This window comes from Cebus imitator, unplaced genomic scaffold (genome assembly GCF_001604975.1).
Source record: "Cebus imitator isolate Cc_AM_T3 unplaced genomic scaffold, Cebus_imitator-1.0 Scaffold609, whole genome shotgun sequence".
Classification (NCBI taxonomy): domain Eukaryota; kingdom Metazoa; phylum Chordata; class Mammalia; order Primates; family Cebidae; genus Cebus; species Cebus imitator.
In genome coordinates, this window is record NW_016107924.1 from 841,596 (window position 1) to 864,405 (window position 22,810).

The 22,810-nt window shown below is 37.5% G+C and overlaps 1 protein-coding gene across 2 annotated transcripts in view; it reads right to left on the minus strand.

Moving 5' to 3' along the window:
- Positions 1–7,213: 7,213 nt before the first annotated feature.
- The window catches only part of SLC22A9 (solute carrier family 22 member 9), a 30,547-nt gene continuing 14,950 nt past the window's right edge, over positions 7,214–22,810 (minus strand). The window contains exons 7-10 of one of the 2 annotated variants that reach the window (XM_017516937.2): positions 11,375–11,589; positions 8,941–9,049; positions 8,280–8,487; positions 7,214–7,368 (exon numbers count right to left, since the gene is read on the minus strand). In XM_017516937.2, the coding sequence (XP_017372426.1) occupies positions 8,280–8,487; positions 8,941–9,049; positions 11,375–11,589 (532 nt within the window). In that variant the 3' untranslated portion in view covers positions 7,214–7,368. The remainder of the gene's footprint in view (positions 7,369–8,279; positions 8,488–8,940; positions 9,050–11,374; positions 11,590–22,810) is intronic. The other variant, XM_017516936.2, reaches the window with a different exon arrangement.

A 22,810-nucleotide genomic window follows, 5' to 3' on the forward strand; every position in this document is an offset into this window, starting at 1 on the left:
TTGGGGGGCCATAGGGGAGGGATGGTGGGGAGTGGGGAGTTGGGGAGAGAGAGCAAGGGGAGAGATGCCAGATGTAGGTGATGGGGAGGAAGGCAGCAAATCACACTGCCACGTGTGTACCTATGCAACAATCTTGCAACATGCACTCCATGTTCCCCAAAACCTAAAATGCACATGTACCCCAAAACCTAAAATGCAATAAAATAAAAAAATAAATAACTGGAAAAACAAAAGACTGGATTCAGTCTTAATACCATGGTATTATATCCAGCAAATTATTAGTATCATGATTTATAGCACATGACTTTAAGAAAAATACCTATGGCTACATGACTCAGGAGGATTTGGATAACGGGCATGTCCATGTCCAAGAAGCAGCTCCTTTCCCACAATTAGGAGAGAGAATTAGCCATAATTTCCAGCATTTCCTTACCTATTTCAAATGCATTCATTAGTTCTCTGATTTATTTCTTTTTATAAAATTCAATTCCAGAAACACTAGAAAACAAAGAGTGAGCTACAGATGTTCACTGATAGTCCTATTTCAAAATGATAATCGCTGCAAAAATATTAACTAGGTCTTGGAAGAATGGTTCTGTTACTTCAAGTCAAAGGGAAAGGAAACCCATTCACTCATCTCACCACAGTAGATTTTTCTATAGTTGTGCTCACTATACTTCTCCAGTAAAAATATTTTCTGTTGGGCCACAGCTACTGCTCTGTAGCTTTAAAGACTCATGAAGATCTGTGGGACGGTCTCTTCCATGAAACGTCACGTTTTATGAACTGACCACTCTCTTTTGGGGTGATGCATAGTAATAGACGGCATCTAGTCTTCCTCAAATTGGGCTATGAAACATTTCATTAGGCACAAGAATAAGACTGGATAAACTCATGGTATCCATTATGGATGATTTTCTGAAATATCCTCTTTCCCACTTTCCTGTGGGTTGTCATGAGTTTACTTTTTGACCCCTTGGAAGGTATTTTCAAGGTGACAAGCAAAAGAAGCTTAATACTATTTTTTTTTTTTCAAAAGTTAAATTGACAATAGAACTAGAGGGTCTGTGGAGGAGCTAAAGAGTTTATCAAAATAAATTATTTGGAAAGGGTGAGGGTGGAGCAATGCCTGTGGGTCCTGGGGGAACCAGAACCCAGTACTCACCTTTAGGATACCCCATGGAATCAGAGAACTCCTAACAGTGTGGTTGCAAATGGAGGTGAGTGGCCACACCAGAATCCCACACTACAGTGCCTCTTTGTGATGGGAATGGTAGAGTCCCAGCACTGAGTGTGTGCAGACTCAGCAGTTACCCGACAACCTCTGAGTGGGTAGCTGATAACCAGTGCAATCTTCCATTGTCACTACTTTATTTCTGGACATACTCTGCATGTGCCTGGTGGAGTCTAGATAGCTTTGACATGAAAAATTTGTGGAAAGAATTCCCCAAAATGACTTATTTGAATATTTTTGCCAACCCAGAGGCAAGGTAGAATTTAAATGAAAATTTTGTTACTGGTAGCAACTAAAACGTGATGTTACATCTGTATTTGCAGACAAATACTCATATTTATTAAATCTGTGTGATGTCTTTTTTCATTTCTTCTGTGCCTTCAGAGCTTCTAGCACACTGCTCAGTTGATATTACATGATGAGTTAATAATTTTTTTCATGTTATGAGTTTTCTCTTATTTTTTAAAATAAATTTAATTGTGTATATTTAAGGTATACAACATAATGCTATGAGAATTATATATGTATTTCTGTGTGTATATAAATGTATATATAAAATGGTTACCATGGTGAAACAAATTAACATATGTATCACCTCATATAGTTACTTATTTTTCACTCTGTGGCAAGAACATCTATAATCTAGTCATTTAGCAAAAATTCTGAATTCTATACACTGTTAGCAACTACAGTCTTCATGTTGTACGTTAGATCTTTAGCCTTGTTTATCCTACATATTTTATACTTTGTACACTTTGACTTATATCTCTCCATTTTCTCCTTCCCACTTTGTCCTTGGTAACTGCTGTTTTATTCTCTACGTCTATGTATTTGACCCTTTTGCCCACATATAAGTGAGGTCATGCAATGTTTTTCTCTTTGTGTCTGGCTTATTTTATTTAGCTTAATGTTTTCCAGGTACATCCATGTAGTGGCAAATGGCAAGATCTCCTTTTATTTTTATTTTTCTGTTTTTTATAATTTCAACTTTTATTTTAGATTTAGGGGGCACATGTGCAGATTTGTTACCTGGATATATTGTGCGATGTTGAGATTTAGGGTACAACTGAATATCTCCTTTTTAAAGGCTGAATTATATTCTCTGTGTGTGTGTGTATGTGTGTACACATTACAGTTTCCTTTTTCATTGTTCTGTTGATGGACACCTAGACTGTTTTTGCATCTTGGTAATTGTGCATAATGCTTCAATGAACATGGGAGTGCAGATATTTTTACAAGGTGGTAGTTTCATTTTGTTTGGGTATATACCCAGAAGAAGGATTGCTGGATCATATGGTAATGGTAGTTTTATCTTTAATTTTGGGGTGGAAACTTTTTTTTTAGCTTTTAGGTTCAGGGGATCCCTCTGAAAGTTTGTTACATGGTACCTTTCTAGTGTTTTTCTTAATGGCTGCACCAATTTATAGTCCACCAATAGTGCATAAGAACACACTCTTGACAACACTGGTTAACTCATCTTTTAAATAATAACCACTTTAAGGAATATAAAGCGATATTTCATTGTAGTTTTGATTTGCATTATTCTGTTCTCATGATTAGTAACGGTGAGCACCTTGTCCCATACCTGTTGGCCATTTTTATGTCATCTTTGGAGAACTATCTATTCAGGCATTTTGTCCATTTATTATTGAGTTATATGTTTTCTTACTATTGAGTTGTATGGCTTTTTACGTAAATTTTGAATATTAACCTTTTATCATATATATAGTTTGCAAATATTTCTTTCCCATCCCTAGGTTGCTTTTTCATTTTTTTCCTTTACTGTGAAGAAACATTTGTTTCCTTTGCTGTGCAGAAACATTTGTTTCCTTTGCTGTGCAGAAACATTTTCACTTGATGTTGTCCTATCTATTTATATTTGCTTTTGTAGCATGACCTTTTAGTGTACTATCCAAGGAATTGCTGCCAAGGCCAATGTCAAGGAGCTATATTCTCTTCTCTTTCTCTTACGTTTTATTTCAAGAGTTTTATGGTCTTACATTTAGGTCTTTAATCCATTTTAAGTTGATTTTTGTGTATGGTGTAAGATAAGGATTTGGTTTTATTCCTTTATATGTGGAAATACAGTTTTTTTCTAGCACCATTTATTGAAGAGGCAACTCTTTTTCATTGTGTCTTTTTGTTGTCCCTGTCCAAAATTAGTAGGCCATATATGCTTGGATTTATTTATGGACTTTTTATGCTATTCTCTCTATTTCCAATAGGTTTGCACACTTTTTCATAAATTTTTAGTCATGTGACTTTTGTCCTTTAAAAATTGTATGTTCTTGGTGGACACCAATAAGAAATCGAAATGTGTATCCATTCTGAAATTTGTTTATCTTATATTTTGTAATTTAAAATATAACAAAAATTTATAATTTTTTTCTTGAGTGGATATCTGATTTTTAAATATATGTATATTTTTTATTTCAATAGCTTTTGGGGTACAAGTGGTTTTTGTTTATATGCATGAATCATATACTGGTGAAGCTGGAGATTTTAGTGCATCCATCACCTAAGTAGTGTACTTTGTACCTGACATGTAGGTTTTCTTCCCCCTCAACATTATTCCCCCTCCCCTTATGAGTATCTAATGTCCATGATACCACTCCGTATGCTTTTGCATACCCGTAGCTTAGCTCCCACTTACAAGTTTGGTTTTCCATTCCTGAGTTGCTTCACTTAGAATAATGGCCTCCAGTCCATCTAAGTTGCTGCAAAAGACATTATTTTGTTCCTTTTTATGGCTGAGTAGTAGTTCATGATGCACATGTACCACATTTTATTTATCCACTGATTGGTGGCTGGTCACCATAGAAAATTATGCCCACTACAAAGAAGTTAATTGCCACTGACAGTCCTCTCCTCCTTTAGGTTGATCTAGGAGAATAATATGCACAAAGATTAGAAAATCAAGTTGTTTGAATTTCTAATGTATGGTTGGTTCCATATTTTTGCAATTTTGAATTGTGCTGCCATAAACATGCATGCAGTTGTCTTTTTGATATAATGACTTCTTTTCCTTTGGATAATGATGTGGTTTGGTTGTGTCCCCATCCAAATCTCATCTTGCATTGTAGTTCTCATAATCTCCACATGTCATGGGAGGGACCTGGTGGGAGGTAAGTGAATCATGGGGGTGGTTATCCCTATGCTATGGTTCTTGTGATAGTGAGTAAGTTCTCATGAGATCTGATGGTTTCATAAGGGGCGTCGCCCTTTGCTCAGCACTCATTCTTCTCCTTCCTGCCATCATGTGAAGAAGGAAGTGTTTGGTTCCCCTTCTGCCATGATTATAATTTTCCTGAGGCCTCCCCGGCCATGCAAAACTGTGAGTCGACTAAACTTCTTTCCTTTATAAATTACTGAGTCTCAGGCAGTTCTTTACAGCAGTATGAGAACAGGCTAATACAGGTAAATACCTAGCAGTGGGATTGCTGGATTGAATGGTACATCTACTATTTTCTCTATTACTCTTAATTCTTTGAAAAATCTTCATGCTGTTTTCCATAGAGGTTGTACTAATTTGCATTCCCACAACAGTGTATAAACATTCCCTTTCACCACATCCGTGCCAACATCTATTGTTGACATTTTAATCATGGCCCCTTCTTGCACTTAAGCATTTTTTTTCATATGTTTTTTGGCTGTTTGTATATCTTCTTTTGAGAATTGTCTATTCATGTCCTTTGCCCACTTTCTGATGAGATTTTTTTTTTCTTGCTGATTTGAGTTCTTTGCAGATTCTAGATATTTGTCCTTTCTAAGATGCATGGTTTGTGAATATTTTCTCCTATACTGTGGGTTATCTGTTTACTCTTCTGATTATTTCTTTTGCTGTGAATAATCTTTTTTTAAAAAAAAATTAATTAGGTCCTATTTATTTATTTTTGTTTTTGTTGCTTGCTTTTGGGGTCTTAGACAAAAATTCTTTGCCTAGGCCAATGTCCAGAAATGTTTTAGCCAGATTTTCTTCTAGAATTTTTAGGTCTTAAATTTAAGTCTTTGATCCATCTGAGTTGATTTCTGTAGATGGTGAGAGATAGGGATTCAGTTTTATTCTTCTATATGTGGCTATCAAGTTTTCCCTGCATCATTTATTGAATTTCTTTCCCCAATTTATGTTTTTGTATGTTTTGTTCAAGATAGATTGATTGTAAGTATTTGGCTCTATTTCTGTGTTCTCTATTCTGTTCCCTTGGTCTATACATCTACTTTTGTATCAGTACCATGCTGTTTTGGTTACTATAGCCTTGTAGTATAATTTGAAGTTGGATAATGTGATGACTCCAATTTATTCCTTTTGCTTAGCATTGCTTTGGCTATGCAGACTGTTTTTTTTTGTTGTTGTTGTTGTTGTTGTTCCATGTGACTTTTAGGATTCTTTGTCCTAATTCTGTGAATGAGTAATTTATAAAATTGTCGGTTGTTGCATATTCCTTGTTTCAACTTAGAATACACTTACAAAGAAGAAAGTTAAATAACTTTGCAGTCTACCATGAAAATTTAATGCTTCTAATCATTTTGTTGTATATTTTTCTAGATTTCTCCCTTAAGTTTTGGGTTTTCTTCACAGAAGATTTAAATAAGTAGTTAGTCAAGTATACATGTGTTGATTTGGAATTTACTTTACTATTCAGATTTTTTTTCTTATCCGAATTTTGGTAGCCAAGCCTCCTTTGAAAGCATGGTTTATTTGTTTCATTTAACTTATTTTCAGCTATATTGAGGTATGATTGACAAATAAAACTTGTAAATATTTGAGATGTACGATGTGATGACACATGTAAGTATACAGTGTGAAATGACTGTCATAATCATAATCAATGATTGGCATATTGGTTTAGGATATGTGATGATTAATATTGAGTGTCAACTTGATTGGATTGAAGGATGCAAAGCATTATTCCTGGATGTGTCTGTGAGGGTGTTGCCAAAGGAGATTAACATTTGAGTCAGTGGAATGAGAGAGGCAGACCCACCCTCAATCTGGGTGGGCACCATCTAATCAGCTGCCAGTGCAGCTAGAATAAAGCAAGCAGAAGAAGATGGAAAGAGCAGACTTGCTGAGTCTTCCAGCCTTTATCTTTCTCTCATGCTGGATGCTTCCTGCTCTCAAACATCTGTCTTCAAATTCTTCAGCTTTTGGATTCTTGGACTTACACCAGTCATTTGTCAGGGGCTTTCCAGCTTTTGGCCACAGACTAAAGGCTACATCCCTATTTTTAGGGTTTTGGGACTCAGACTAGCTTCCTGGCTCCTCAGCTTGCAGATGGGTTAGTGTGGGACTTCACCTTATGATTGTGTGAGTCAATTCTCTTCATAAACTCATCTTCATATACACATATATCCTATTATTTCTGTTCCTTTAGAGAACTCTGACTAATACAGGATATAAAGTTGAATTGTTAGTCATTTATTTCCAATTAGTTGGTTAATGCTATTTATTCCATAATTTGTTGTTTCCTCTAAGAATTTACAATACTGAAATTGTTACACATTAAATGTTATACATACTAAAACCTGCTTTTGAACTTCTTTGTTTTGTAAATGCATCTGCTAACACTGTTATAAATATTACAACTTATGGTAAAGTTCTGTATGTGCTATCCCATTTACCTGACAGCCACATTTTCACTCCCTGGTCTTCCTTTTTCTGAACCATCTTGTCTACTATTAATTCCTAGATAAATTTAAACTTATTTTTCAAGTTTTTGTAAAAGTATCAGATTTTTCACTGGAATTATTCCCTCCATTACTCTACCAAATAATTGAGGAAGAATCATTGTATTTTATATTATTTAACATTCCTATCCAGAAACATGCTAGGGACCTATAACTATATAAATATTCTATTATGATTTATTTTAAGTTGTTATGATTTTCTTCAAACTTTTTCTCATGATAATTTGTAGGTAGCTTATATTGAGTTATTTAGTAACACAATTGTGAAGTGAATCTACTTATCCATTATATCTTGTTATTTATTTTCTAGATTTTGCTAGTGACTAGGAATAGTCCTGATTATTCCCTTCATCTGGCTCATTGATCCGCAGTCGGCTCCTAGAATTCCTTGAAACTATATCATTTCCATGCTGGGATCCTCCTGCTCTGGTTCTGTGAAGTCTTTTCTAGAACAAACACAATGAAACCGACAAACAAAAAATCACAAAAATGAAAAGATATGGACTAAACACATAAGTCCTGCATTCTTTAGGGCATGCTGATTCTTTGGCCATTAGCTTTGGTAAAAATCATGTCTCTGCCCCCAAGGGATTAAGTAAACTTTGTGAAGTAAAAGATGAAGCTCCCAAACTAGGATCTGGGAAGGCAGCTTGGATAGCTTCTACTTGTCATACTTGGATGCCTTGGTGCAAGATTGTCCAGCCCATGGCCCACAGGTTGCATGTGGCCCAGGATGGCTTTGAATGTGGCCCAACACAAATTTGTAAACTTTCTTAAAACATTATAAGATTTTTTTTGGTAATTTTATTTTTTTAGCTCATCAGCTATCATTAGTGTTAGTGTATTTTATGTGTGGCTCAAGACAATTCTCCTTATTCCATTGTAGCCCAGGGAAGCCAAAAGATTGGATACCCCAGCATTACAGAGTCTCCCACAAATTCTTCAGTGGTCTAGTAGTCATGCCTGTAAGCACTGACAATCTCAGCTCACAGGTATCCACTAGCATGAGGGTTCCCAGGGATGAAAATCTGGTGTTTGGATCTCTGTATATTTGTAAAATACCTTCAAGAGTGTGCATATCACACTGGGGCAGGGAGGGAAAAGGAAACCTAATTTGGGCTTCTTTACTACGAAGCCTCCTAGACAAGCTGGACAGAGCTGGTCTGTGATCTGGAGAGCCTCGGGGGATGTCTGAGGTCACCATGGGAAGGCTGTACCTAGACTTAAGGCACTGACTACATGGGAACATTCCAAATCTAAGCCTTTTGGGAGGACAGTGGCCCTAAATGGTGTTTTGCCTTCCTCAGCACAGACTTATATAGACACAGATCCTCTAAGGGGCACCTGGGCTATTTACTCACCTATTTTTCACATTCTGGATGATGTCAATCAGAGGCTTGTTCCTGGTTTCAGGAAGGAGGAGAACAAGAAAGCCAGAGATGAAGGAGAAGGCTCCATAGATGATCCAGGGCAGGGGTGAAGAATACACACTTAGGATCATCACGAGGGGAGCCAAGGCTCCTGCAATATTAGCAAAGTTTGCATTGATTCCCATCACTCTTGCCCTTTGAATGGAAACAGCAATACAAGAATATCTGTTAGAAATCCACACAGGTAATTTGTGATTTATCATTTTTCTCTGATTATGGGGGATCATTTAGACACACAGAGGTGATGAAATACTCTTGTGTGGAATTTTCACTTTTACATGCTAGCAATTAGTTTTTCAGTTCACAAGTGCATTAGACACATTTTCATCATTTAGAAAATACTGTTCTCCTTAACACCAACCTGTAAGGTGGCTCAGAAGGTTATGTGGGACACTATAATACATTAAAGGACTTAACATAGTGGTAAAAAGTCAGCTTGAGATAAAGTTGGTCTATAATTATTTGTTTTTATGGCTGTCACAATTAATTTTCTTAATTAACCAGTCTTAGATTTCTTCCCACAAAAAGCGTCAATTATCTGAGAAAGGTCCATTTTGAACCTGACAGGGCATACATAAGGTTTTGTACCTGATTATTGTGGGAATTACTTCATTTCCGTGGGTAAAAGCAATGGTATTGACAAGAGAAGAAGCTCCTAAACCCAGCGTTGCCAAAACTTCACGCACCGTCTGCATTTCTGGAGAAAGGAAGAATGCAAGGGCTCAGGAAATCTGAGCTGGAGGAATCAGCATCCCCCAAAGTAGAAGTGAAAAGGACTGTATTGGAGGTGTTTGCAAGGGTAAAACGTACCGTGGGGAAACTGCATAGAGGCAAAGAATGTGCGTGGCTAATAGCTGAGAAATGTGATTTATCTTCACCTTGTGGCTTAAGTAGTGAATAAAAAGGATCTGAGTTATTACTCTACTTCTCACTATATATCAAAGATATGCCATAGCAAGAGAGGGGCATGTAAGTTGAACTGAATGTTTTTTCAGGGACTCCTTTTCCTACCTGGCAGAACATAGGACTGTCATGTGTGTAATACTTGGGAATGTAAGACTCATCTATGTTCTCCTCGCCTTTAAAACCTAGGTACATACACAGCATTGACATGGGGCCAGGGTTGCAGAAGAGAGTCATAAAAGAACAGGAGTTCTTTTTTAAAATTATACTTTAAATTCTGGGGTACATGTGCAGAATGTGCAGATTTGTTACATAGGTATACACGTGCTATGGTGGTTTGCTGTGTCCATTTCCCCGTCATCTACATTAGGTATTTCTCCTAATGTTATCCCTCCCCTATGCCCCCACCCCCTGCTCTCCCTCCCCTACCCCCTCACCCCCCAACAGGCCCCGGTGTGTGATGTTCCTCTCCATGTGTCCATGTATTCTCATTGTTCATCACCTACTTATGAGGGAGAACATGTGGTGTTTGTTTTCTGAAAAGAACAGGAGTTTTATGTTAGAGGAGAAGCTAGAGAGAATTAACATTTGAACGATTAGGAATAAAGACTTTGAGTAGAGGAAAAAAGTCAGACTTTGGAAAGCATGGAAGGGAAGTTTCAGAGCTTGTTTCTATCCAATTAAAAAAAAATGCTCCAACAGCCTCATGACATTGGAATGGGTTCTGTTGCTTTGTGGCACACTTGTATCATTGCTGACATTCAGGAGGAGGAGTGAAGCACACCAATCTGGGATCCTGTTAAATATATTACTAAACTAAGAGTTAAGTGAAGACTGGTGGCCACCTGGGTTCCCTTATTTATCACATGTGATCATGTAATTTCTTTCTTTCTTTTTTTTTGAGACAGAGTTTCACTCTTGTTGTCCAGGATGAAGTTCAATGGTACTATCTCGGCTCTCTGCAACCTCTGCCTCATGGGTTCAAGCGATTCTCCTACCTCAGCCTCCCAAGTAGCTGGGATTATAGGCATGCACCACCACACCCAGCTAATTTTGTACTTTTAGTAGAGATGGGATTTCTCCATGTTGGTCAGGCTGGCCTGGAACTCCTGACCTCAGATGATCCGCCTGCCTTGGCCTCCCAAAGTTCTGGGATTACAAGCATGAGCCACTGTGCCTTGTCCCACATTTAATTTCTTAAAACAGCATCTACAAGAGGCTACTAACTGACAATTTCCTCATTTCTACTGTATAGTTCTTGATACAAAGATGAACAAAAGTTCTTTTGTTCCCTTGAAGTCACGATGACTTCCCTACACCAGAATTGCAATTATGGTGACCTAATACAAGGCACACAAGTAGATACATGGGAATTACGGAATACTTTGTCACTGCAGCTGTAGTAGTAAGAAAGAGCCCAGACACAGGACGTAGCAGTATTGTGTCCTTATGTTGAGAAACAATGACAAGGCTTAGCACCTCAATACTCATTAAAAGTTTGGGCCAGGCGCGGTGGCTCACGCCTGTAATCCCAGCACTTTGGGAGGCCGAGGTGGGTGGATCACGAGGTCAATTGATCGAGACAATCCTGGTCAACATGGTGAAACCCCGTCTCTAATAAAAAAATACAAAAATTAGCTGGGCATGGTGGCGCACGTCTGTAGTCCCAGCTACTCGGGAGGCTGAGGCAGGAGAATTGCTTGAACCTGGGAGGCGGAGGTTGCAGTGAGCCGAGATCGCACCATTGCACTCCAGCCTGGGTAACAAGAGAGAAACTCTGACTCCAAAAAAAAAAAAAAAAAAAAAAATTTTTTGATTGGCCAAAGAGTGAGTAATTGATTACTGTTGTAGAGAAACTATCAGAAATAAATGGCTTCAGTGTCTTAGTATTTCTTGGATATGATGAAGACAATCATATATTAAAGCCAACCTTTACTCATCTTTGACTTGTTTTCCAGCAACTTGTGGCAGAATCTGTCCTAAATCTCCAGGTTGGTGTCAGGGAATCCTGAGAACCTGATTCTCCCTTTCCTTCTAGATTCAGATAGGTATGATTAGTGCAATCCCTGAGAAAAGAGGAAAAGACATTTTCTTTCCTCCACCTGTGATCTTTTCTCACCTTGTGGCACAAAGATGACCGCCAGGATGCAGACTGCCAGTAGCAACATGAGAAGCATCTGGCTTACTCGACGGTTCATGTGCTTCAGTGCCCAAGGTGCAACACAATTGACCAGGAGGATGACTGCACCAAAGAGAGTCTGCAGCAGGAAAACGTCATTTCCCAGATACTGGATGTGGAGATTAAGGCCAAAATAGGTGATGAAGTTTGCAAATCTGTGATGATTAAAAAGCAAAAGGCACATATTGTAATCTGTGAAGCCTACATCCTACAAATGAGAATAATATGGCTAACGTTAAAGTATAAAGGCTGGGTCTATTTCTTGGAATACTTTCTTGTAACATGATTTAAAATAATCTTTTTAAAATGGTAGTGATAACATAATGGAACTTTTTTGTGAAGAAGTTATTAATGCTATACAAGAGGCTAGCAGTTAGATTCTTAAAATATGTTCAGAAAGTGATACAGACTGTGTGTTATGAAGCAGGATAATTTCCGAAGACTTTTCATAGGTACCTTTGGTAGCTTCTGTTTGATAAAAATGAGACAAAATTATTATACTACCTACAAAGATGATGACTAAAGGTGTGGGAAAAGAAGAGAGTTCCATTTGAAAATGCTGCCACCTTCCTCTGCAAAAGCAAACCAAATCTCAAACTCATATTTCAACCACCAAGTCCTGTCTCTCAAAGCTCAAATAAGTGTCAAAGAGAACCAAAGAGACCACAGTGTGTTGATTTTTAAATGACCATAAAATGATGGTAAGATAATGATGGTCATAATTGTCATTAATTTTTTTGGAAGATGAAGTGTTTCATGGAGGCTAAACTATGGGTCCTGGGGTTTATTTATTTATTACAACTAATTGATTTTATTAGTATTCTAAAACCAATTTACCAACATGACAACAAAAACCACTGCAAGACATTTCACTATCCTGAGGGACATAAAATTAAAAGTAAAAATTTACAGGTATGAGTCAAACTCCCAGTGAGGACCTCAGAAGCTGAAATGTCCATTTACCACCCTTACAATCAGAAATGTCACGAAAGTGTACAACTTGTTGAGTGGCAGATTGTATATCCACAGCATTCGCTGGGTAGATGGTCCTGTGTAGTAAATCTAGAATGGAACGAGGAAACCTATTTTTATATTCCTTATGCTTAATGGCACGGAACCTCACAATGGTTTTGTTTATTAGCATAGGGAGGAGTCAATTTTTATTATGTATTCAGTATACATATTTATCTTATTAGAGGAAATTCTTAAAAATTTATCTTGTCTCATCATTCAAGTTTAACTTCCTCATACCACAGGCAGGGCTCAGTTACCCTTGACACAATTTCTAGGTTTTACACCACTCCCAAAGGGCTCAAGCCAGAAGCCAGAAATAACTCAGGGCCATCTCTCCTGCCTAGCTGACGGGGTTCCCTGCTTTCCTGTCACTTCCTTTAAATGAACTATTCAGGCACTTGCCTGCAAACTTTAAGTGACCCACATCTGATTTCTTTATATAAACTGCTAGTTGCCACCTATTTCTTTGTTGTTATTATTATTTCAGTAGCTTTTGGGGAACAGGTGGTGTTTGGTTACATGAATAAGTTCTTTAGTGGTGATTTCTGAGATTTTGGTCTCTCTGCCAGATTCTTCATTTCTGTCTCATCTGACCTGGGGGCAGAACACTGCTCCCCACCCCCCAAATCATTATTCCCTCCTTTCCCAGGATCTGTAAGTAGACGTCTTTGAACTTATTTCCTCTTGTGATGGTGTGTTGAATTTATGCTTTTTGTCTGAAAAACTAGGAGGTGTCTCAGGCTGGGTTTTCCTAGGACTTCAGTGAGAACACAAGGTCAGGCTGCCAGCATAAGCTGGACATGGTCAGATAAGAGCTCCAAGGGCATCTGCCGGTATAACCAAGCTTCCTGTGTGAAGGATCCCCTTCACAACTAGTGAAACTAGTCAAACAACTAGGTATCATAAGGCCATCCACTGAAGTAAAAGTATCGTGTGAACATTGTAAACCCCTCCATACAGCTCCCATTCCTTTTTTCTTTCAGGCAGGGTTTTTAGCCACTCTGGTACTAAAATCCCAATTTAGCTGAGGGTACGCAAAACACTTAGTTTTAAAATATTGTGATAAAAATGCATAACATGAGATTTACCTACTTAACACATTTCTAGGTATACAGTGCAGCATTATTAACTATAAGCAAAATATTGCGCAGCAGGTTTCCAAGACATTTGCACCTCTCATAAGTGATACTTTATGCCCTTAAGTGACAACTCCCTATGCTCCTCTGTCCCTTGTCCCAGACAACAACCATTCTACTTTCTGCTTCTGTGAGATGACTTTTTTGGATATCTCATATAAGTGAAATCAGGCAGTGTTTACTTTTCTGTGCTTGCCCAAGGTTCATACATGTTGGATATGACCTTGTTCTTTCTTTTTTGGGGCTAATATTCCATTGTATGTATACAACATATTTTGCTTATTTATTCATATGCAAATGAATAGTTAAGTTGCTTCCATATCTTGGCAATTGTGAATAATACTGCAATGAACATAAAGGAGTGCAAACATCTCTTCCAAATGCTGATTTTAATTCTTTTTTGAAGAACTGAGATCCCATAAGTGAGAATACTGAATCATATGGTAGTTCTAACCTCCATAGTGTCTTCATGGTAGGTGTAGCATTTTACATGTCCACCAACAGTATACAAGGGGTCCAATGTCTCCACATTCTTTGAATACTTATTATTTCTTGTTTATTTATTTATTTATTTTATTTTTTTAAATATACACTTTATTGCATTTTAGGTTTGGGGTACATGTGAAGAACATGCAAGATGTTGCATAGGTACATACACGGCAATGTGGTTTGCTGCCTTCCTCTCCATCACCTATATCTGACATTTCTCCACATGTTGCACCTCCCCAACGCCCCACCCCATGCTGTCCCTCCCCTAGCTCCCCAACACAGACCCCAGTGTGTGATGCTCCCCTCCCTGTGTCCATGTGTTCTCATTGCTCAACACCCGCCTATGAGTGAGAACATGCGGTGTTTGATTTTCTGTTTTTGTGTCAGTTTGCTGAGAATGATGGTTTCCAGCTTCATCCATGTCCCTACAAAGGACATGAGCTCATTGCTTTTTATGGCTGCATAGTATTCCATGGTATATATGTGCCACATTTTCCCTGTCTAGTCTATCATCGATGGGCATTTGGGTTGGTTCCAGGTCTTTGCTATTGTAAACAGTGCTGCAATGAACATTCATGTGCATGTGTCCTTATAATAGAACAATTTATAATCATTTGGATATATACCCAGTAATGGGATTGCTGGGTCAAATGGAAGTTCTATTTCTAGGTCCTTGAGGAATTGCCACACTGTCTTCCACAATGGCTGAACTAATTTACACTCCTACCAACAGTGTAAAAGTGTTCCTATTTCTCCACATCCTCTCCAGCATCTGTTGTCTCTAGATTTTTTAATGGTTGCCATTCTAACTGGTATGAGATGGTATCTCAATGTAGTTTTTAGAAAAAAATCTCATTTTTCTAATGATGAGTGATGCTGAGTATTTTTTCATATGTTTGTTGGCCTCATATATGTCTTCTTTTGTAAAGTGTCTGTTCATATCCTTCACCCACTTTTGAATGGGCTTGTTTGGTTTTTCTTGTAAATCTGTTTTAGTTCTTTGTAGATTCTGGAATTAGCCCTTTGTCAGATGGGTAGATTGCAAAAATTTTTTCCCATTCTGTTGGCTGCCGATTCACTCTAATGGTTGTTTCTTTTGCTGTGCAGAAGCTCTGGAGTTTAATTAGATCCCATTTGTCTATTTTGGCTTTTGTTGCCAATGCTTTTGGTGTTTTAGTCATGAAGTCCTTGCCTATACCTATGTTCTGAATGGTTTTGCCTAGGCTTTTTTCTAGGGTTTTTTATGGTGTTAGGTCTTATGTTTAAGTCTTTAATGCATCTGAAGTTAATTTTAGTGTAAGGTGTCAGGAAGAGGTCCAGTTTCTGCTTTCTGCACATGGCTAGCCAGTTTTCCCAACACCATATATTAAACAGGGAATCCTTTCCCCATTGCTTGTTTTTGTCAGGTTTGTTAAAGATCAGATGGTTGTAGATGTGTGGCGTTGCCTCTGAGACCTCTGTTCTGTTCTATTGGTCTATATCTCTGTTTTGATACCAATACCATGCTGTTTTGATAACTGTAGCCTTGTAGTATAGTTTGAAGTCAGGTAGCATGACGCCTCCAGCTTTGTTCTTTTTGCTTAGAATTGACTTGGCTATGCGGGCTCTCTTTGGTTCCATATGAAGTTTAAGGTGTTTTTTTCCCAGTTCTGTGAAGAAGGTCATTGGCAGTTTGATGGGGATAGCATTGAATCTATAAATTACTTTGAGCAGTATGGCCATTTTTACGATATTAATTCTTCCTAACCATGAGCAAGGAATGTCTCTCTGTCTGTTTGTGTCCTTTCTTATTTCCTTGAGCAGTGGTTTGTAGTTCTCCTTGAAGAGGTCCTTTACATCCCGATAGTCTTTCCTGCCCAACTTTGTAGCTGAAGAAAAAGGGCATATACTCTTGGGAATTCTAGAGCCCCACCCACTGCTGGTTTCTCTCCACAGCTAATGCTCTCTGGAAAGTGCCACCCCCAGGCAGGAGGCCAAGCAGCACAAAAATAGAACATTAAACCACCAAAGCTAAGAAACTTCATGGAGTATATTTCACCCCCTGCCACCTTAACCAGAACAGATGCTGGTATCCATGACTGAGAAGCCAATAGACAGTTCACATCACAGGACTCTGTGCAGACAATCCCCAGTAATAGCCCAGAGCCTGGTAGGCTTTCTGGGTGGCTAGATCCAAAAGTGAGAAAAAAAATATCACTGCACCTCAGCTCTCAGGAAGCCTCATCCCTAGGAAAAGGGAAAGAGTACTCCATCAAGGGAATACCATGGGACAAAATAATCTGAACAACTGCCTTTAGCCCTAGACCCTTTCTCTGACAGGGCCTACCCAAGTGAGAAGGAACCAGAAAAGCAACTCTGGTAATATGACCAAACAAGACTCTTATAAGCCCCCTAAAATTACACTGGCTCACCAGCAATGGATCCAAACCAAGAAGAAATTCCTGATTTACCTGAAAAAGATTGCAGGAGGTTAGTTAATAAGCTAATCAGAGAGGCAGCAGAGAAAGGCAAAGCCCAAGGCAGGGAAATAAAAAAAAGATACAAGAAGTGGAAGGAGAAATATTCAAGGAAATAAATAGCATAAAGAAAAAGCAATGAAAACTTCAGGAAACATTGGACACACTTACAGAAATGCAAAATGCTCTGGAAAGTCTCAGCAATAGAATTAAACTAGTAGAAGAAAGAAATTCAGCGCTCTAAGACAAGGTTTTCAAATTAACACAATCTAACAAAGACAAAAGACGAACAAAAATACAAAGCTTCCAAGAAGTCTGGGATTACGTTTAATGACCAAACCTAAGAATAATTGGTCTTCCTGGGTAAGAAGAGAAATCTAAAAGTTTGGAAAACATATTTGGGGGACTAATCAAGGAAAACTTCCCTGGTCTTGCTAAAGAACTAGACATGCAAATACAAGAAGCACAGAGAACACCTGGGAAATTCATCTAAAAAAGATCATCACTTGGACACATTGTCCTCAGGTTATCTAAAGTTAAGGTGAAGGAAAGAAGCTTAAGAGGTGTGAGACAATAGCACCAGGTAACCTATAAGAGAAAACCTATCAGATTAACAGCAGATTTCTCAGCAGAAACTCTACAAGCTAGGAGGGATTGGGGTCCTATCTTCAGCCTCCTTAAACAAAACAATTATCAGCCAAGAATTTTATATCTGATGAAACTAAGAAACCCATATGAAGGAAAGATACAGTCTTTTTCAGATAAACAAATGTTGAGAGAATTCGCCATTACCAAGCCATCCCTACAAAAACTGGTAAAAGGAGCTCCAATTGTTGAAACAAATCCTGGAAACACATCAAAACACATGTAAAAATCCACACCTTTTCATAGTAAGGACAGCTAATGTATCACATAATCCATTTTCTTTTTTATCTAAATCCTGGAGTACAACCGGTGCAAACTTAGTTTCCTGTTTGGCAGAGTTCTTCCCATCAGACTCACAGAGTTTAAGGCATATTGAAGATATGCTTCCAGGGGCTCGCACTAAATGCCCACATCAAAAAGCTAGAAGATCTCAAATCAACACCCTAACATCACAACTAAAAGAACTGAAGAACCAAGAGCAAACAAACCCCAAATCTAGCAGAAGACAAGAAATAACCAACATCAGAGTGGAACTGAGGGAGACAGAGACAGATATACAAAAAATCCTTTAAAAATCAATGAATCCAGGACTAGATTTTTGAAAAAATTAATAAAATAAGTAGACTGCTAGCTAGACTAATAAAGAAGAAAAGAGAGAAGAATCAAATAGAACCAATTAAAAATGATGAAGGGGATATCACCACTGGCCCCAGAGAAATAAAAACAACCATCAGAGAATACTATAAACATCTCCATGCAAATAAACTAGAATATCTGGAGGAAGTGGATAAATTCCTGGACACATACACCGTCCCAAGACTGAACCATGAAGAAGTTGAGTCCCTGAATAGACCAATAGCAAGTTCTAAATTGAAGCAATAGATAATAGCCTACCAACCAACCAAAAAAAAAAAAAAAAAAAAGCCCAGGTCCAGGTGTATTTACAGCTGAATTCTACCAGAGGTACAGAGGGGAGCTGGTACCATTTCTTCCGAAACTATTCCAATCAACTGAAAAGGAAGGAATCCTCCCTAATTCATTGTATGAGGCCAGCGTCATTCTAACCTGGTAGGGATAAAAACATAGCAGGAATACAACAATAAAAGAAAACTTCAGGCCAATATCCCTGATAAATCCTCAATGCAATAGTGGCAAACTGAATCCAGCAGCACACAAAAAAGCTTATCAACCACGATGAAGTCAGCTTCATCCCCGGGATGCAAAGCTGGTTCAATGTAAGCAAATCAATAATGTAATTTATTACATAAACATAACCAAAGACAGAAGCCACATGATTATTTCAATAGACACAGAAAAGGGCTTCAATAAAAGTCAACATCCCTTCATGTTAAAAACTCTTAATAAAACTATGTATTGAAGGAACATACCTCAATATAATAAAAGCCATTTATGACAAACCCACAGACAATATTATTAAGCTGGAAGCCATTTTCCCTGAAAACTGGCACAATACAAGAATGCCCTCTCTCACCTGTCTTATTCAACATAATATTGGAAGTTCTGGCCAGGGAAATCAGGCAAGAGAGAGAAATAAAGGGTATTAAAATCGGAAGAGAGGATGTCAAATTGTCTTTGCATGATGACAGGATCCTGTATCTAGTAAACACCATTGACTCATCCCAAAAGCTTCTTAAGCCAATAAGCAACTTCAGCAAAGTCTCAGGATACAAAACCAATGCGCAGAAATCACAAGCATTTCTATACATCAACAACAGACAAACAGAGAGCCAAATCATGAATAAACTCCCATTCAAAATTGCTACAAAGAGAATAAAATACCTAGGAATACAGCTAACAAGGAAAGTGAAGAACCTCTTCAAGGAGAACTAAAAGCCACTGATGAAGGAAATCAGAAAGAACACAAGCAGATGGAAAAACGTTCCATGCTCATGGATAGGAAGAATCAATATTGTGAAAATGGTTATACTGCCCAAAACAATTTATAGATTCAATACGATTTCCATTAAACTACCATTGACATTCTTCACAGAATTAGAAAAATCTATTTTAAAATTCATATAGAATGAAAAAAGAGCCCATATAGCTGGGACAATCCTAAATCTAGGCAATACTATTCAGAACACAGGCATGGGCAAAGCTTCCATGATGAAATCTCCAAAAGCAATTGCAACAAAAGCAAAAATTGGCAATGGGATCTAATTAAACTAAAGAGCTGCACAGCAAAAGAAACTGTCATCAGAGTGGACATCCAAGCTACAGAGTGAGAGAAAAATTTTGCCAACTATCCATTTGACAAAGGTCTAATATCTAGTCTACAAGGAACTTAAACAAATTTACAAGAAAAAACAATCCTGTTAAAAAGTGGGCAAAGGACACGAACAGACTTCTTAAAAGAATACACTCATGTGGCTAACAAACATATGGAAAAAGCTCAACATCACTGATCAGTAGAGAAATGCAAATTGAAACTGCAATAAGATACCATATTACACCAGCCAGAATGGCAGATATTAAAAAGTCAAGAAATAACATGCTGGTGAGGTTGAGAAGAAATAGGAATGCTTTTACACTGTTGGTGGGAACGTAAATCAGTTCAACCACAGTGGAAGATGGTGTGGCAATTTCTCAAAGGTCTAGAATTGGAAATACTATTTGACCCAGCAATTCTATTACTGGGTTTATACACAAAGGAATATAAATCATTCTATTACAAAGATACTTGCACATATATGTTCATTGCAGCACTATTCATAACAGCAAAGACATGGAATCAACCTAAATGCCCATCAATCATAGAATGGATAAAGAAAATGTGATACTTTATGTTCATTGCAGCACTGTTTACAATAGCAGAGACTTGGAACCAACCCAAATGCCCATCAATAATAGACTGGATAAAAAAAATGTGGCACATATACACCATGGAATACTATGCAGACATAAAAAAGGATAAGTTCATGTTCTTTGTAGGTACATGGATGAATCTGGAAACCATCATTCTCAGTGAACTGACACAAGAACAGAACACCAAACACCCCATGTTCTCACTCAGAAGTGGGTGTTGAACAATGAGAGCACATGGACACAGGGAGGGAACGTCACACACTGGGGTCTGTTGGGGGTTGGGGACTAGGGGAGGGATAGTGGGGATGGGGAGATTGGGGAGGGATAACATTAGGAAACATAATGTAGTTGATAGGGGATGGATGCAGCAAACCACCATGGCATGTGTATACCTATGTAACAATCCTGCAAGATCTGCACATGTACCCCAGAACTTAAAGTAAGATAAAATAAATAAAATATGATACACGCACACCATGGAATGCTATGCAGCCATAAAAAAGAACAAGATCATGTCCTTTGCACGGACATGGAGGAAGCTGGAAGCCATTATCCTCAGCAAACTAATGCAGGAACAGAAAACCAAACACCGCATGTTCTCACTTATAAGTGGGAGCTGAACAATGACAACACATAGACACAGGGAAAGAAACAACACACACTGGGATCTGTTGGGGGTTGGGTGCAGGATCAGAGAACATTAGGAAAAATAGCTAAAGCATGCTGGGCTTAATACCTAGGTGATGGGTTGATAGGTGCAGCAAATCACCATGGTACACATTTACCTTTGTAACAAACCTGTACATCCTGCACATGTACCCTAGAACCTAATATTAAAATAAAAAAACAACAAAAAATCCCTCTGCATAGCAAAAGAAGCAATCAACAAAGTGAAGAAACAACCCACAGTATGGGGAAATATATTTGCAAACTATCCATCTGACAGGAGATAAAGGAATAAACACACACACACACACACACACACACACACACACACACACACACAATCTATCTGTCTGTCTACTTATCTATCATCTATCTATCTATCTATCTATCTATCTATCTATCTATCTCTATCTAGGGAGCTCAAAGAACTCTATAGGAAAAAATCTAATATGAAATATGGGCAATAGATCTGAATAGACATTTCTCAAAGGAAGACATAAAAATGGCAAATGGATATATGAAAAAGTGCTCAACATCAGGAAATGCAAATTCGAAGTGCAATGAGATTATCATTCCACTGTAAGTAAAATGGCTTTTTTTGTAAACAGGTAATAGAGGTGTCATATGATATAGCTCCCTGACTGCTGGGTCTATAACCTAAAGAAAATCAGTATATCAAAGAGATAGCTCTACTTCCATATTTATTGCAATACTATTTCCAATTGCCATAATTTTTATTGTCACCTAAATTTTTTATCAATAAATGAATGGATAAAGAAAATGTGGTACATATTCACAATGAAACACTATTCAGCCATAAAAAGCAATGAGATCCTTTCACTGGCAACAACATGGATGGACTGGAGGTCACTATATGAATAAAATAAGCCAGGCATAGAAAGACAAACTTCACATATTCTCACTCACTGGTAGGATCTAATAATTACTCATGGAGATAGAAAGTAAAGGATGGCTAATGGATACAAAAAATAGAATAAATAAGATCTAGTATTCGATAGCACAACGATAGACAAGATTGTCTATAGTCAATAATAATTATTTGTACAGGTTGAAAGAACTAAAAGGGTATAACTGGATTGTTTGTAACACAAAGAATAAATATTTGAGGAGATAGCGCATTTTTCCTGATGTGATTATTATGCTCTGTATTCCTGTATCAAAGTATCTCATGTACTCCATAAACATATACACCTGCTATGTACCAATAAAAAATAAAAATAAAAGATAAATAATAACAGATAACTTTGCATACCAAGAGAAAGATATAAATATCCACATATAAGAAAGTCAAAGAATACCAAGAATATTCAACCTAAATGAGTTATTCCAAAGCACATAATCAAGTCTCAAAGGTCAAGGACAAAGAAAACATACTAATAGCAGGCAGCAAAAAGAAGCAAATAACATGTAAAGGAGCTCTGATACGTCTGGCAGCAGACATCTAGGATGTATCTTTACAGGCATAGGGAGAGTGAGATAACACATTCAAAGTGCTGAAGGAAAAAAATATCTTTTCATAAAGAATACTAGTCTCCAAGAAAGTTATATTTTAAACATGAAGGAGAAATAAAGACTTTCCCAGACAAAGAAAAGCTAAGGGATGTTATAAACATTAGACTTGTTGTACATGAAATGCTAAAAGGAGTCTTTCAGTCTGAAAGAAAGTATGCGAGTCTGTCACTAAAAATTATCTGAATGTATAAAGAGACTGGTAAAAGTGGTACACAGTCAAACTCAGAATATCCTTATACTGTAATTGTGGTATGTAAATGACTAATATCTATAGTAAGAAGACTAAAAAAAATCGATCAAAAACATTAGCTACAACAATTTGTTGAGAAAGACAGTATACAAATACATAGAGACAACAAAAAGTCAAAAAGTAGGAGGGATAGAGTTAAATTGTAGTTTTAAACTTTTTGCTTGTTCTGTTTTTCCTTTGTAATCAGAGTTAAGTTGTCATTATTCTAACATAACTAGATATAGAATTCTTTGGGTTCATCTTATTTGGGATATACTGGGCTTCATGAGTCTGGATTTCTATTTTTCTTCCTCATATTTGTTGAATTTTCAGCCATTATTTTTTTCAATATCTTTCTCCCTTCCTTCCTTCCTTCCTTCCT